Source organism: Leucopleurus acutus, assembly GCF_964270905.1.
Source record: "Leucopleurus acutus genome assembly, chromosome: 15".
In the NCBI taxonomy this organism is placed as follows: domain Eukaryota; kingdom Metazoa; phylum Chordata; class Mammalia; order Artiodactyla; family Delphinidae; genus Leucopleurus; species Leucopleurus acutus.
This window is the reverse complement of record NC_139157.1, coordinates 49,418,147-49,435,610: the sequence shown is the minus strand read 5'-3', so window position 1 is coordinate 49,435,610 and position 17,464 is coordinate 49,418,147. Positions and strand designations below refer to the sequence as shown.

The following is a 17,464-nucleotide window of genomic DNA, read 5'->3' as shown; positions in this document are numbered from 1 at the left end:
CAGCAGAGCCAAGTTCACTCTGAAACCCATAGGAGAATGCTTCTTCCTAGATTCTGATATCTTGCCAGCAGTCCTTGGTGTTCCTTGGCTTGCAACTGCAGCACTGCAATCTCTGCTTCCATTGTCACATGGTCTTCTTCCTTTGTGTGTCTAGGTCTGTGTCCCATTTCCCTCTTCCTGTAGGGACACCAGTCATACTGGGTTAGGGTCTACCCTAATTCAGTATAACATCATCTTGACTTGATTATGTCTGCAAAGACCCTATTTTCAAATAAGATTACATTAATGGGTATTGGGGTTTAGGGCTTCAGTATATTTTTTTAGGGAGACACAATTCACTACACAGCACAGATTATGACACTAAGCCATGAACAGCAGGAAGTGGGGAGCATGGGGGTCACTTTGGAGTCCACCACATCAAGTAAGACCATCTCTATTTACACACTATGGAGGGGTGGGAAACAGGTTGGCAGCCTGGCAGGCGTGGGAGGGATGTGCAGGACAGACCTAGAGGTCCTGGGTGGTTTGGCCCCACCTACCTTGCCATCCTGCCTTTCACGCCATTCCCATCCCCCATCACCGCTCTCCAGACACACGGACCTTCTCACTGTTTCCTGAGTAAGTTAGGCTTCTTCTGCCACAGGCTCTTGCTGCACCCATTGGAACACATGACTGCAGTCTTTTGAGCTTTAGAGCTCACTCTCCTTTCACTTCCTCAAGGAAGGTACTCATTTTCTGTTCTTGTAACGTTCTCTACCTTTGTAGCACTTGGCACAATTGCACTTAAATTGTTAACTGTACTATTAGTCGTGTTGTGTGTCCCCCCCGCCCCTACCGTGACACCCAAGAGCTCCGTGAGCATCTCGTTCACTATGGTGTCCCTAATGCCTTGCTCATGGCACAAGAACCATTTATGGAATGAATTAATAAATGCATGAGTTAATCCATTCCCTGTGTTCTCTCAACTTCCCCTTTTCCCTGAATTAAGAAATTGAAAGGACTAAGTATGTCAACCTAATAACATGTAGCCTATCAGTAATGCTCTTAGGCTGCTCAGATCATGTCTTTCGAATTCACTGAGAATTACGCCCATTGAACAACTCCGGGTCAGCTCAATGTATAACATAAACCACAAAGCCACTGTAGACCTTTAAGAATATTTAGATATTCCTCTGTATGCATGACTCTTGAGCTGGATTTAGGAACTTTACAATCGAAGTATATTAATCCAAACAAAAACTAAGAGTTAGGAAAGTCAGATTTAGAAATTCAAGCCAGTGGCATACCTTTAAATTCTAGATTTCTAAAGCAAAAATATTAAAGTATTCCCATCATCCTTTGTTATACCTACTGCTGTGGTTCTCAATGAAGATATTAATATTTATTGATGTATTCCAATTGGCTATAACATGTATTGCAAATAATTGATTATTATAAAAATAACACATGGTTTCACTTGTTTTTATAAATTAGAATGGTTTTAAGATGATCTCTCTAAAGGCATCTCACTGGCCATGCTTCATTGTTTTACTAGTTTCCTAGGGCTTCTGTAACAAAGTACAGCCACAAGCTGGGTGGCTTAAAACAACAGAAATCTATTGTTTCACAGTTCTGGAGGCTTGAAGTCAGAAATCAAGGTGCCAGCAGGCCTGTGCTCCCTCTGAAGTCTTCAGGGGAAGATCCTTACTTGCTTCTTAGCTTCTGGTGGTTTGCTGCTGACCCTTGGCTTGCAGCACTTTAATTTCTATCTCTGGTGTCACATGACATTCTCCCCTCTGTTGTGTCTTCGTGGCGTACTCCTCCCTGTGTGTGTGTGTCTCTTCTTATAAGGACACCAGTCATACTGGATTACGGGCCTGCTCCACTCCAGTGTGACTGTATCTTAACAGGATTATATCTGCAAAGACTTGATTTCCAAATAGGGTCATATTCACAGGTACTGGGGCTTAAGACCTCAACATATCTTTTGTGGAGGACACAATTCAACTTATAACAGTTGTGTAAGTTATGTGCCAACAAATACATATACCTCTCGGTGTATGTTATCATGAAAAAGGTTTAAAACTGCCCTGATGGAAAGGGTCGTCCACTCTTCTGCCCTCTCCTGTCATGGTTGTCCCTGAATTGGGAGTCATTATTGACACTTAAGGATCAAGTAATGTGGTTTTTTTAAAAAATAAATTTGTTTTATTTATTTATTTTTGGCTGCATTGGGGTCTTCGTTGCTGCGTGCGGGCTTTTCTAGTTGCGGTGAGCGGGGGCTACTCTTCGTTGTGGTGCGTGGGCTTCTCATTGTGGTGGCTTTTCTTGTTGCGGAGCACGGGCTCTAGGCACGCGGGCTTCGGTAGTTGTGGCTCGCGGGCTCTAGAGCGCAGGCTCAGTAGTTGTGGCTCACGGGCTTAGTTGCCCCACAGCACGTGGGATCTTCCCGGACCAGGGCTCGAGCCCATGTCCACTGCATTGGCAGGCAGATTCCTAACCACTGTGCCACCAGGGAAGCCCAAATAATGTGTTTTTCAATAAGATTAGAGCACAGAGAATGAATGTGTAGCTGTGCATGATTAAAAAAGAAAGGAGAACCATTAAAAGACAGAGGATGGTCATGAATAAGTAACATGCACCTGATGGAAAGGTAAAGCAAAATTATGCACAACTGAAAGAGAAACTATTATGAAAGGAATTATTTTATGAATAATGTGGCTAAAACAGACTTCTTTATTTTGAGAAGCATGGTGTCATTGGGGTGTACAATTTAATTTTAAGTTACAATGGATATTATATAATGGTAATATAGTAATAGAACCATTTTCTTTAAAGCACTCAAAATAACTTTGTAAATGTTAATCTCCTCGTGTTATGCCTCTTGGATAGGCAGGAAGGTACTTGAAATTAGGTTGTTAGGAATTTTATCCTTGGTTCGTATAGACAGATTGATGCTATGTGGGTCACCCACCTGACTCCCTTTCACGCTCATTTTGATAAAACCTGTTCTTGAGGCTTCACATATTACCATCTTCTGGGGTTTGTCTCTAAGAAATATCTGTTGATTTCTAATATAACTGGCTACATAAGCAGTTATAGGACGCCAGCAAGGAAAGAATAGGTACCTACGTACTCCCTTTGGATATTAGGAAGAACTTTATAATTATAATTCACTGAAGGACCTTGTCAAGCTTTTTCTAATTTTTTTTTTTTACGTTTGTATTTGAGTTAAGCCTGACTTTTTTTTCCCTGAAGCTTGTTGAACTGAAATCCTATTATAAGAAAAAAATAAAAAGATAAGATACCTGCAACGGTTAATAATAGACCAGCTGTATATATATATATATATATATATATATATATATACACACACACATATATATACATACATACATGCACACAGCTGTAATTTAAATGTGTGAATGTGTGTGTGTGTATCCATGCATGGAGGCGAGCCATGTTCTCAAATAGAGATTTAAAAAAAAAAAAAAAAAAGCTTGTGGGGTAAAGACTTCAAAGCTCACCATGCATGGAATGCAGTGATTACAGAAAACAGTGTCGAGATGGCATCGCCAGCATTATGGTAGTGCCGTGAGGTAGTGGAGCAGTGTCTTTTCCTTTCTGCCCACCCCTGAGAGAGGGACATGCAAAGGAGCATCTGAGCACATTTTTGTTTATCAAGAATACTGAGGGCTTCCCTGGTGGCGCAGTGGTTGAGAGTCTGCCTGCCGATGCAGGGGACACGGGTTCATGCCCCGGTCTGGGAGGATCCCATACGCCGCGGAGTAGCTGGGCCCGTGGGCCATGGCCGCTGGGCCTGCGCGTCCGGAGCCTGTGCTCCGCAACGGGAGGGGCTGCGGCAGTGAGAGGCCCGCGTACCGCAAAAAAAAAAAAGAATACTGAGCTAGCCTTCTAAGGTCATCCTTCTAACAGCAGGTTTAGAGTGAGTAAGCTATATTTGGCTATAGCAGAAAGAAGACATTTGGAAAATGTTATGTTTTAACAACATTTGAAATCACATTAATAAAACTCTGGCTAAAACCCAACTGTCCACCTGTTCTGCAACCAAAGCCGTTAAACGTGGCAAGAGAAAAGTTGGAATTATGACCCTCAGTTTAAACTGACTGCAGTTCTCTGAAGGATACTCAAAACAGCCTGACAGTCCTGCTAAATTTCCCTAATATGTTCATTCTTTCACTCTCCAAAGTGACCATTCATACCTTGTCCTCTCTCCCTAAACCACTCTCAGCTGGTATCTTTGCTTCATTCTTCATTGAGAAAATGTCACTGGGGGGGGGAACTCCTCCTTAGCGCCGAATGCAGAGCCTGTCCTTATGTGCACTCACTGTTTCTACCTTATATCATACAGCTCACTGCCACATATGTCAGTTGCTCCCCTCTGCTGCCTCATTTCCATTAGCATAAAAGCACACCTTATGTTCTTCGTTGAATCTTTCCTCCTGTCCTTAATTCCACACCCACCACTAGCTAAAGTCCTATTTCTCTGCTCTCCGAAAGCAAAACCTCTTGAAAGAGTTATCTGCACACCTGTTTCCTGTCGCATATCCTGTTCTCTCCACCTGCCTCACTGGGCCTCTGCCCTGTCATGCCACCGAACCAGTGCTTGTCAAAATCACCAACAATCCCCCGTTGCCAGATCCAGTGATTCCTTTCCTGTCTTCATCTTACTCGGGCTTTCAGCAGCTTCTGTCACAGTTGAGCACTCCCTCTTTCTTGAAACTCACCTCTGTGCTGTCTCACTCAGTCTCCCTGGTGACTTCTGCCCTATTTCTAAACCTTCCTCATCTCTTTCTATACTTTCACCTTTGGGGCATCTTACCCAGCTTTTAAGTACCATGCATTTGACATTCAAATTCATATCTCTTCCCTTGACTCCTCCACTGAACTCCAGACTTATTTATCTACATGCCTACCTAGCAGGCATTTCCTCCAGAATATTGTGGCAGTTTTCTATAGGTGCTGTAACAAATTATCACAGACTTGGGGGCTTAAAACAACACCTGTTTGTTATCTCACGGGGCTTGTGGGTCAGAAGTCTGGGCACAGCATTACTCAGCTGTGTTCTCTGCTTAGGGTTTCACCCGGCTGAAGTCAAAATGAAAGCAGTGAAGTCAGATGAAATCAAAATCAAGTCAGAATGTGGATGCTGACCTGGAGGCCTCCAGGCTCCTTCAGGTTGTTGGCAGACTCCCAGGCAGTTCTAGGGCAGATGTCCCTGTGGCTGGGGCTCATTCTTGGTTTCGGAAGGCTCCTTGGCTTGTGGCCCACTCCATCTTCAAAGCCAGCAACGGTGCATAAACCCTTGTGCTTCGAATCTCTCTACCTTCCTCCTCTGCTTTTAGAGGATTCCTGTGATTACAGTGGGCCCACCCGGATAAGACAAGATAACTTCCCTATCTTGAAGTCAGTGATTAGTAATTTCACTTACATCTGCAAAGTCCCTTTTGCCATGTAATGTAAAATATTCATGGGAAACTAGGGAGGAAAGGTCATGGGGCCAAGTTTCTTCCTACCACAGATATCTAAGAAGAATCTCAAACTGATCATTTCTGAGACAGGAGCTCTTGACTCTGCCCCAGACCTGTTTCTCTACTTGTTGCGTTTTTTGTTTCATTTTCCACCTCAGCTCCTGCTGTTCAGTTCAGAATCCTAGGAATCATCCTTGATTTCTTTATTCTCCTTATCCTCCCCCATCTCATCTCTCAGCAGATCTTTTTGGCTCTAGCTCCAAAATATATCCCAGACCCTTCTGCTGTGTTTCATCCTTACTCCTGCCGGGCTGGTGCGGACAGCTGTTGGCTCTCATCTGAACACCTGCAGTGGCTCCTGATTCCTCCCTCTGCCTCCCTCTTCTCCTCTTGCCCTTCACAGCAGCCAGAGTGATCTTTTCAAGACTTAGATCTTATCACTCCCCTCTCAGAAAACCCTTACAGGGCTTCTGATTGCATTTAAAAGTCACGCTCTTTACCGTGACCTACTAGGCTTTGTGTGCTCTGCCTCGGCTGTCCCTAGTCCTGCTCTTTCCTTTGCTCCCTGCCCTGCAGCCCCCTGGCTTTCGTGCTGTTCCTGGAGCTGCCCATCCTCTACCCACTTCCCTGACCACCCGAACTGAGTGTCCCTCTCCTTTCTCATCACTCTCTCGTCACTCTTTTATTTTTTCCATAGAACTTACATCCTCTGGAAGTACCTTGTACATTATTTACTTGTATATTATTTTTGTTTCCCACTGTGGAACATAAGCCCTACGAGAGCCAGAAATCAGCCTTGTATAGACTGTATCCCTAGTGTGGGACATAGTAGGCTCTTGGATAAATGAATGAATGGTGTATTTTTTTAATTATGAAAGTAATATATGTTAATTATAATTATAGAATAACTCACAAATCATGTAATCCTCACCTTTCAGAGATAGCAACTTGTTCATATTTAGCAGAACGTGATCCTTCCAGTTTTACTATACAGGTACTGTGTATCTGTTTTTGCCCTTTTGGATAATGTGAGTAGTCTTTATGACCCTGAATATTCTTTTACAACATGATCTTTGGTAGCCTTTGGTAGGCTTGTAGCAGTCTATTCTTTAGAAGCACCATAGGGAGGTTATTTGTTTTTAGTGTGCATTTAGGTTCCTTTTAAACAAACATCTTTGAACATATACCTTTTTTGCATATTTTTTATCTTATGAAAATTCAGAAGCATATTTATTAGTTCAGAGTATAGATATTTTCAGGACCTTTTAAAAATATATATATTGCCAAAGAGCCTTACCAAAGGATATAGCAGTCAAGTCCCCCTCCGCGGAGTATAGGAGAGCTCATTTTGAAAAGTATTTGCCAACTTAAAAGGTAGAAGATGGTATATTGTTTTCAGTTTGCATTTGTTTAATAACTAGTACAGTTGAGTTTATGTATGTTCATTGTCTACTTGTTTCTTTTAAAAATTGCATGTTTTTCTGTGAGGGTGTTGATCTTCGTTCTTCTTACATTTAATTGGTATTTATTTCAACATACAGTGTGAGTAGGGATCTAACGTCACTGTCCACTCCACCACAATGGTTAAACAGTACTGTTTATTGAATAGTGTCCCTTTCCATTACTGATTTCAGAGGCCACTTTATCACGAACTTAATTTAATATTAGGTCAACAAACATTCTAGTTTCCAACTTAAAATTTTTGGCTAATTAAAAAGAATTGTTATATTCAAGCCTGACCTATTTAAATACAGTGCATAATAAAACTGGTTAGTGTTTAACCTGTTTGGATGGAGTTTGAAAGGTGCATATTCTTTTTTCCTTTAGAGCATGATTGATTACAAAAGTAGATAGTCATTTTGCCCTCTTGTTATCTGCAACTGCAGAGAACCTACCTGTTTTAAGCTTTTATCTGTGTCCAGAGTACTGCTGTCTTCCAGAAGGTGATAGCCTTATTTGCAGTCAAAGGTAGCCAGGAAGATTCTCAGGCTCATTAGGGCTGGCCTTAGATTCCAAGCTTAGTATGTGACCATAAATACTATGGATATATTTTAAGTTATAAAAACAGCAGGAAGTCTCCATTATGATCCTTGGAAGGAATATCCTTTATTTGGTTATGTTTTTCAATCTTACATTTTATTATACTTGCTAAAAATTAAAGGAAGCTATTAGTAAGCTTAATAAAAAAGAAACTCCTTGAAAACGTGGCTGAAAAATGGAAAGCTTCTTTAGATAGTATTGAGATATTTTGGGGTACTGCATAGCATGAATTATTGTGCCATTAAGGCCATTCAAGAAGCATAAAGAATATAATTACTATAAAAGCAGTATGTTTACTTTCATATTGTGTTAAGAGGGTGAAAATTGGGGCAGTAATGCCTGTATCATTTAGTACTTTGATGTTTTCACTCAACAAATGGAAAAAAGGCTCCAAATATATTGATCATATAAACACATCCCTTTTATATATTACTTTTAGCCTAAAAGGTAAGTGCTGTTTTAATGGAATGCTTCCTGTCAAAATATATAACTGGAATACATGTTTGATGTACCGTATTTCATTTATGCTTCTGCCAAAATGACCAAATAGCCCAATGAGAACAATGTTGCTAATTTCAGATTTTTCTGTGTTTCACTATAGCTGTTGGAAGGAAATTGATTTTATGATAATGTTATCCTGTTTCAAAAGCAGTCATTTCTATTGTGCTGTCTTTTTGGTTCTGTGCTCGTTTTCAGAAAGAGGTTATTATTTATATTGTGGAAGCCTGCCCCAGACTTGACTATACAAGGGATCGGAGATGAGAATGGAAAGAAGGAAATGAGGGGAAGGAGTGAAGGATGCTAGGGAGGGGACAGTGCAGAATGGGAAGGATGGCTCATGAGGCGGCTTCAGTGCTTATCATCATTTTTACCCAAATATAATTGGGAAAAAGAAGAGATACAGCATATATATATGTAGTCAATTTTATTAGTTCATATTACCTTTGAAAAGGTAATTTTGGAGTGGTTGAATGGTTAGAATGAGGCTGTTTTCCATGTGCTCAATCTGCCTTCATTATCAAACACAGCTGTAGGAGACAGAAAATGTAAACATTGTCTCTGCTAAAGAAATGGAGAATGTCTTTTCATGGATTAAAAGCAGAAACTTGGAAGCTGACTTGTTCAAGGTTGTGCAACAGAATATGGGTAGAAATTGGGTCACTTTATTTGTCTCTGACATCTCTACTTGTCTTTGCAATAAAGTGAAGATGTCCTTTGTTTTAGGTAAACTAACACACAGTGAGAATGTTTTCTAAAAATACGATCACTAAGGTACTATGGCAATTCTTAAGGGTTTTTAAGAGTCTCTCAAAATTCAAGAAGCAGTTTATGTTCACTATCCTTTGTGTTATGAGAGGTACAGAGTAAAAAGGAAACATTTTGAAGCAAGATTTTAATTCTCAAAATCTTGGCTGTTTTAGATTTTGTGTATGTGTGTGACTTTTGAAGTATAAATGCTATTATTTTCAGAGGTATGTTCTATGAAATCACAGTTGTACCATTATCCTCCTAAGAGAACATTCCCCTGAGTTGTTTATGTCAGTAATGGATTTCCTGAAATATATATTTTTGCTTTTTAGATGCCGATAGACAAGATTCCATTAATCTCTTCCTGGGAGTTTTCCATCCCACTGAAGGGAAACCTCATCTCTGGGAACTCCCGACAGATTTTTATTTGCATCATAAAAATACCATGAGACTTTTACCAACAAGAAGAAGGTATTTTTTTTTTCCTAATCTACTATGTAAACTCAGATTTGATGTTATTATGAATGTGAGATAGTTTTCTTTTTGAGAAATGGTCGTATAGGCTAAAGTAGTCAGTCTTGCTACATGTTTGCCATGAGGAATTTAGTATTGTTGATGTCCTGATAGTAGGTTTGGGAAATCATCATTAACAAATGCAGTTGTTTGGCATTTTCCATAAGATATAAAGTTTCAGAACTTAACCATTGAATGTAATTTGAAGCTACACTCGAGCAAACCATTAACATCATTTTTGACTGGTTCCCACAAATGTGGAATGATAAAGAACTCAACATTTCAGGAGTCAGTCTTAGACATCCTCACTTTGGAATTCCAACTCTCTTTCCTCCAAGAAGCACAAGGAACTCTTGGTGACACTAGGGAGGACAGGAAACTAGAGCGGTGGCGCTAGGGGCAGATACCACTCCCACCACCCCTACTGCTCACTCTGAGCTTTCTAGAGTCATTCACCAGTATCAGTTATTTTGATGACAGTTAAATTGGTAGTAATAGTCCCCAAAGAAATGAACTGTTTCCCTGAGGTGTTTTGACAGGACACCCTGTAGCCCAGGCCTCAGGGTCAGGTAGAATTGGAGTCTCTGCAGTGGTGTGACCTTGAACTAGTTATTTCATCTCTCTAAGCCTCATTTTCCTCATGTACAAAAAGTAAATGACAGGACACACATCACAAAAGTCATTGTGAGGATTTAATAGAGGACTCTAACATTTTAATTGAAGAGTCATGTACTAATAATGGGCAGCATTTTTCACATACGAGGTTGGAGCCTGGTGCCTTCTGCTCAAAGGCCTGTGATGTCAGGTTTGCTCCTAACGCTCTCCTCTCACAAGATCGGTGTGATGTAGTCCTTATTTTGTGCAGAGGTGCCTCTCAAGCACTACAGGGGTCATTGCCAGTCTGGGCTAATTGTGTGGACAGACCACAAACAACTGGTGAATTAGCAAGTGCTGATGTTACAGCTGTTACCAAATTCTGTGATACTTCAGGAATATTTAAAATATTAAGGAAACGTCAGAGTTTATATGTTTCTCAGCTTTGTACTTTTAAGTACATATATTATTGGAATAGCCAGCTTAATACTTGAGCTTACTTTCCCTATAAATGAAGCAGTTCTGGTTTTTCCACTACATTTAAGATTAATAAATGATTGCTTTGAATTTTTGCTGACAAAAAATCTGGAGCTAATTACGTTTATTTGATGAGAGATAAGTGTAAATACCTGTATTTAGCTTTGTTGATGCAGCTGACTATGGGTAAATGTGGCTGACTTTCTAAAACTTTATATTAACTTAAAGTATTGAAGCTCTTAAGATACAACTTGGGAACAAACAAAACTCGATTTTCTGTTGCTGAAATTAGCTAGTAAATTACAAGCGAAAGTTAAAACCACTTGCTTACCTTGAGTAACCACTTGCAGTGTTGGCGCTTATTTGTGGGAATAAAAGGAAGCTGATGTTACATTCCCATTTAAAAAAAAAAAAAAAGGAAACTGAAGTGCAGAGAGGATGTGTCTTGACTGAGATCATTCAGCTGGTTAGATGGTACAGCAAGGATCAGCTAGAAGTCTCCCACTGAAAATAAACTTTGATCAAAGTAGATACTATGTCTCTCACAGTTGACTTGGTCCCCTGGTTTGTTTGGGTTTTTTTCTCTAGAATGTCAAAGTTCCAAAAATTGGTTTTTGGCATCAACAATTGATACTCCTCATCCACAGTACTTATAAAGACTGTCAGATAAATTTCAGGGCTTTATTTTGGACTTTCTGGTGTCACCACCTGTACCAGTTATTTTGATGACAGTTAAATCAGTATTATAATTCTCAGAAGGAATGAACAGTTTAGCCAGAGGCAGTAACCAGACAGGAGCATGGACGTCAGGGTAGAGCTGAGTTGGAATTTCTGCAAGTGTGTTACATCTGGAAAACTTGGTTTCTAAACATCTGGAAAACTTGTTTTCCCAACTGTAAAATGGAGACGACCATACACATCTCACAGGTCATTTTGAGGATTAAATGAGAAAATGGGCGGGAAGTACGTAGTACTGGGTCTGACACACAATCAACACAGTCCTGAAGCAGCCAGGCTCTGGAGAGACTGCCTGCGGTTAATACCTGTGTGACCAGAGGCAAGGTCCAGTTCTCAGTTTCCACATCAGTAAAATAGAGTTAATGGTAGTGTCTGATGTGTAGGTTTTTCTGAGAATCAGATGAGATCGTATAAATCCTTAGCACATAGTAAGTCCAACAGGTGTTTGTATTGTTATTATTTTTTAAAGGGATTACATTCCCTAGTTGTAACATTTATTAAAAATCATATAGGATGGCCATAAAATCTAGAAACTTAGATAATATTTTATCACTTATTATAACATAATATCAACGAACACTTTATTATGTATTCGCTTGTGTTTCCAAGCTTGGTGACCATCATGTATTTTATACTGTGTTTACCAATGATTTATTCTGAAACAACATTTTTATTGAATGATAAGGGAAGGGGGAATAAACCTAGCTCTGCCTAAAGTTTGTCCAAACCAATCCTCTTGAGGTAACTACTTCTGTGACTCAAAACCCCATGTTTATTGATCTGTTCAAAACCACTGATTGAAGCTTTGTTCTGAAATAGGTTAATATGTCATATATCATCTCAGATGCCATTTATTGAATGAGTGTTGATAATGTCACCAAGATATTTTTAGACTTTAAGCATTAATTATCTCATTGACTCAGAGTTGGGAGGTTTCCTGGCTCTATTCTCTGTCTGATATGTGAGTTCCCTCTGTGTATTCCCAGACTATGCTTGTCTGGCCCTGGTTTGTCAACAGGGGCATGTCTGGTTGAGAGGTAGTTGTTTTCGGACAGTTCACTTACATGATTCTTCCTCATATCATGCCGATATCTGCTTCTCTATAACTTTACCTAGCAATCTTAGTTCAACCCCTGAGACCTTGAGAACACAATTTCCTCATCCACTTGATAGTCTCTTAAATAGATGAAGACAAGTTCACATGTTCTCAAAATCTCTTCTTCTCCAGGTTAAAAATGGCTCCACTTTCTTAGCTGTTTCTCCTATACTGTAGTTCTAAGTCTGTTTAGCATTCGGAAGGCTCTCTTCTGTATTCCAGCCTATGTCAGTGCTCTTTTTAAACTCTGGTATCCAGACCTGGGTCCAATAGTAGTCAGAGTTTGGTCCGATTTGTGCCAACTGTTATGGGACCATTGGTACCATTATTCCCCTTGTCCTGGATAATCTATTTTTTAATCATTAAGTGTAAGATTACATTAACTATTTTCAGTAATGCCATTGTAATGTTAATTCCTTGGGCTTCCTATCCATTGGGACTCCCAAGTCTTTTTAACATGTCCTACTGCCACGCCTTATCTGTGCCATCTTGTCATGCTTGTATATGCTTTGCCTGCTTCCAAAAAAAGTATGTAAATATATATCCTTTTTATTAACTCTTTCCTCGAGTTTTGTAGCTTCTTCAGAATTAATCAGCTGGCCATCTTGATCCTACAAGTCCTTGATGACATAGGGTAAGTCCTTGAATAGAGTAGGGTAGATGTCAGAGCCCTGTGGGATACCATCGCACAACTCCTTCCACCTTAACATTGTTTTGTGATGTTTGGCTGGAATCATTTAGACAGCTGTAACTTACTATGCGGTCAACGCTTGACTGTCCTGTCGTTCTGCTCACATTTCTCTGTATTGTTCACATGTATCAATATCAACTTGGCTTTGCTCAAGTCCATATATATTATTTCAGAGGGCTCCCAAGTTTACTAGGGGAATTAAAGAGTCTTTTAAGATCTTCCTAACCTTTCTATGTGAGCCAGTGGAATTGAACACTCTTAATACTGGGGACTAAAAAAGAGAAAAGAAGCTGACTTACTAGGTATTTATGCAAAGGAGGAAGTGGCACCAACCTGCACTCTCCTGTCCTCTGATACCTGGTCCCAAAGCAGATTTCTGTCCCAGTGCAGGTGCTCTTCCTCCAGGTGAAAGTGCCTGGTGGGTCGAGTGATGAAGGTCCCCCAGTCCTGGGTTCAGTCCTCTTAGATGCCCTCCTCGTCCATCCATCTCAGCCCAGCTTCCCCAGGGCAGGTATTTCTTTGGGCTTCTTTGCTTGAGACCCACTCAGAAGAGTTGGACCTTTATTATTTATTTGTTTGTTTGTTTATGCCTCACCATGCAGTATGTAAGATCTTAGTTCCCTGACCAGGGATTGAACCTGTGCCCCCTGCACTGGAAGCGTGGAGGCTTAACCACTGGGCCACCAGGGAAGTCCCAGAGTTGGACTTTTAAAAAAGTATTGTTAAGTTGCTTTATCTTGCTTAGGGAGATACAGTTTAGTAATATTAAAAAAAAAATTATGGCCTGGTCTCAAAGCACTAATACTAAAAAAAAGCACTAATTAAGATGATCCCTCTTAATTCTTTTTCTCCACATGGTACATTCTGAGTTAAAACACGTTCTTTATAATGTTTACTTCTTTTTCCTAAGTAAGCTCATCGTGTGCACCATTTTTTAGGAAATTACTTAACGCAAGCAGATACATTCTCTTGCTCACGTGCGAATTCTCTCTCTCTCTCTCTGACACACACACACACACACCCATGTCTTTTTCATTCCCCTGATCTGATAGTCTGAATAGCCTGGTGTGGCTTGTTTTTGTGAATATATGTGGATTCATAGAAGCCACTGGTCATCTTTTTAGGTTTCTCACAGTATGTCTCCAGTAAATATCTGTTTCATTATCTCGCCTGCACTGACATCACACTTATCTCTGTACAGTTTTTGGGATCTTTCACCCTCTCACTTTTGAACATCAAGACTGCATTTGCCCATTCCCCTTGTCAGTTCTGTTCTTCACTGTTTCTTAAAAGATTATTGATCTCAACTGTACCAGGACACTTGAGTGCTCTTAGAGAGGTTCTACTGCTTCCTTCCACCTCTTAGGCTGTGCACAGTTCCCTCTTATCTTGTGTATTTCTCTTACCAGCATGAAACTTACTATGCCTGGTGAAGATGGAAACAATACTGGAATTAAGTAGCTCTATACTCCCTGTCATTATTTTCAACAGGGCATTTCTAACATATAGAGCAGTAGTTGATACACAGTAGGTGCTTAATAAATTTTGAAAGACTGAATGAATTCTCTGTAAGCGGCAGCCTTATCCCTTTTCTGTTCTTTTCATGCTTTTAAAGCCTTGCTATTCAAAAAGTAGTCTAAGGACCAGCCCCTTTGGCATCACTGGGAGCTTGTCATAAATGCAGATTCTCAGGCCCCACCTACTGAATCAGAATCTGCCTTTTCACAGGATCTCCAAGTGATTTTTGTGTGTACACTGATTTTGAGAAGCGCTGCTCTAAAGCATAACTTCAGCCTCAAGGCAAAACTTTAGGAGTCTTTGCTGTTCTCATAGTACTACCCACCTTACCCCCACAGGTCAGTAGGCTCCCCGGCTCTTTTGTTGGTCATCCTTGGTCACGTATCTGCTTGCCATCTCTAGGAGAGTTCTCTACGTTGCCTATTTCCTTTAAATACTCCCCATTCATCATAATTGGGGTTATTCAAGGTCGTAATGTCAACATTTTATTTTTAGAAAGCCTTTCATTTATTTTAAATGATCTTTTAGCATTTTTGGCTGTAGGCTCTTTTTTCTGAACCTTTTGAAAATCTGTTTTTTTTTAAATTTGATATCCCATTTTACATCATTCCCCTTCCTAGCTCTCATTAGCTTTGATATAGCATTTTCCTCATAAATATCCATTTCATCAGAATTTGATTTAGAATTAAATTCAGTGTTCAGAGAAAAGGCAGTTCAGGATTCTTTCAGATTCTCTGAGTTTTCTAGCAGACCTCCAGATGATTGAAATTCCCAGCCTTACTCTGACTGGCCTCTATAATCAAGTAGTGAATGTTTACAGTTAAAGATTAACAGGGGCTATACTATTTTTTAAGGAAATTTGTTCTTTAGGCTTATCCATTTACTTAATGATTTTGCTGAACTGTTTAACCATATACACAGACCCAGACACATAGAGCAGAGTAGAAAAAGTAATCTAACTCTGAGATAACTACGCGCAGGAGAATCCTACTTGTAGGACTTGGGTCACAGTCCCGCTGCTCACTGGGGGGCAGGGTAATAAAGTAGGCACAGTCAACAGCAGCTCATAGAGTCTGGCTTACTATACCCGAATCATTTTTAGCTAAAAGTAGGTAACGTCACAGCACCTTGACTCTCAGACGTGTACATGGCATTTTTGTAGATCTATGATGTAGTTGAAACAAGAAGGGGTTGGGAAAGGAAAGAACATGTTGAAGACCTACTGTGCCAAAAGCTTCACAGCCGTGTTTTTAAAAGCATCTTACTCTAGACCATACACCCTTTTATCCAGTGAATTGTAGAAAATCTACATTTACATTTGGGCCATCTTATCTCTTTTTTTTTTTTTTTTAATAGTTATACTTACTGGTGGACACCAGAGGTAATAAAACATTTACCACTGCCTTATGATGAAGGTAGGTATACTGTTTCTCTTTTAGTTTTTATACTAATATGTTTTGGAATTATTCTTAAATGAGCTTGATGCGTTCAATTCTTTGCATATAATATTTTATTAGAAAGAAATGAATGACTACTCGCTGTTACGTTGCTATTACAATAGATAGGAGATTGTAACATCTTAGCTTTTTTAAAAAAATTTTTTATTGGAGTATAGTTGATTTATAATGTGTTAGTTTCAGGTGTACAGCAAGCGAATCAGTTAAATATACATCTGCTCTTTTTTTTTTTTAAGATTCTTTCCCCATATAGGCCATTACAGAGAATTGAGTAGAGTTCCCTGTGCTATACAGCAGTTATCTATTTTATATATAGTAGTGTGTATATGTCAGTCCTAATCTCCCAATTTATCCCTCCCCCCTACTCCCCTGGTAACCACAAGTTTGTTTTCTACATCTGTGACTCTACTTCTGTTTTGTAAATAAGTTCATGTGTACCTTTTTTTTTAATTCCACATATAAGTGATATCATATGATATTTGTCTTTCTGTGTCTGACTTATTTCATTCAGTATGACAGTCTCTAGGTCCATCCATGCTGCTGCAAATGGCATTTGTTCTTTTTTATGGCTGAGTAATATTCCATTGTATCTATGTACCCCATCTTCTTTATCCATTCCTCTGTTGATGGACATTTAGGTCACTTCCATGTCCTGGCTATTGTAAATAGTGCTGCAGTGAACATTGGGGTACAACATCTTAGCTTTTTTTTTTTTTTTCCATCAGAGGCATAGCATTTTACTTTCAATCAGGATTCAAACCTAGTACAGAAACATTTATACCAAAAGGTAAATTTGTTCAAAAGGTAGAAATTTAATATAAAGATCATTTTGGAGGTTGTATACCCGACAGAGGAGCCACCAACTGCATCTGGAGTTCCTTACACGTGCTCTGTGTACCATTCATCACTGTCACTCTCTGAGGAGCTCCTAATCTGCCTCCTAAAACCTTCCTCCAGCCTCACAGAGGAGAGGAGTGAACTCCTCAGAGGGAACGCACTCAAGATTATAACTCCAGGCCACAGAATTTCCTCTGATCTTTCAGGAGGAAAACAGTAAATAGAATTAATTAATGAATTAATTAAAATTTTGAATTGCCTCCCCAAATTTCAAGCATTTATAGTTGGGAAGGTCTAATTTTTTTTTTTACATCTTTATTGGAGTATAATTGCTTTACAATGGTGTGTTAGTTTCTGCTTTATAACAAAGTGAATCAGTTAAGGGCAGAGATTGTGTTATACTTTTATCTAAGTAGCCTGATACGTTATATTGTATCTTACAGTTATTAGGTATGTCCCTCAAATGTTTAGTGTCTATAATATATTAGTTCATCATTTAAAATTAGTACTTGATGTATGTCTAGATATTTGGAGGGAATGGGGAGGAAGTGAAGACCCATTCACAAGGAGAAATAAAAACTTTTCCTCTATCTAAGCAGTGAAAAAAAGTACAGATGTGTGTATAAAAGTACATTTTAGTCACTGAGGTTTAAATTATCTATTTGTCAGAAAGGCAGGAAAATTTTTATATTAAAAGAATATAATTTGTTCCCAAATTAAATAATTGACCAGTTTGCAGTAGAGTTTATTCTTGATTCTGTTACTGATTCCCCTGACCACGGGC

The 17,464-nt window shown here is 39.4% G+C and overlaps 1 protein-coding gene across 3 annotated transcripts in view; it reads left to right on the top strand.

Moving 5' to 3' along the window:
• The window catches only part of FIG4 (FIG4 phosphoinositide 5-phosphatase), a 129,860-nt gene that overhangs the window by 64,367 nt on the left and 48,029 nt on the right, over window positions 1-17,464 (top strand). For all 3 annotated transcript variants that reach the window (XR_014326797.1, XM_082856067.1, XM_082856068.1), the window contains 2 exons: window positions 9,092-9,230; window positions 15,743-15,801. Coding sequence is in view for 2 of the 3 variants with exons in the window: in XM_082856067.1 (XP_082712193.1) it covers window positions 9,092-9,230; window positions 15,743-15,801 (198 nt within the window). In the remaining variant the exon portion in view is untranslated. The remainder of the gene's footprint in view (window positions 1-9,091; window positions 9,231-15,742; window positions 15,802-17,464) is intronic.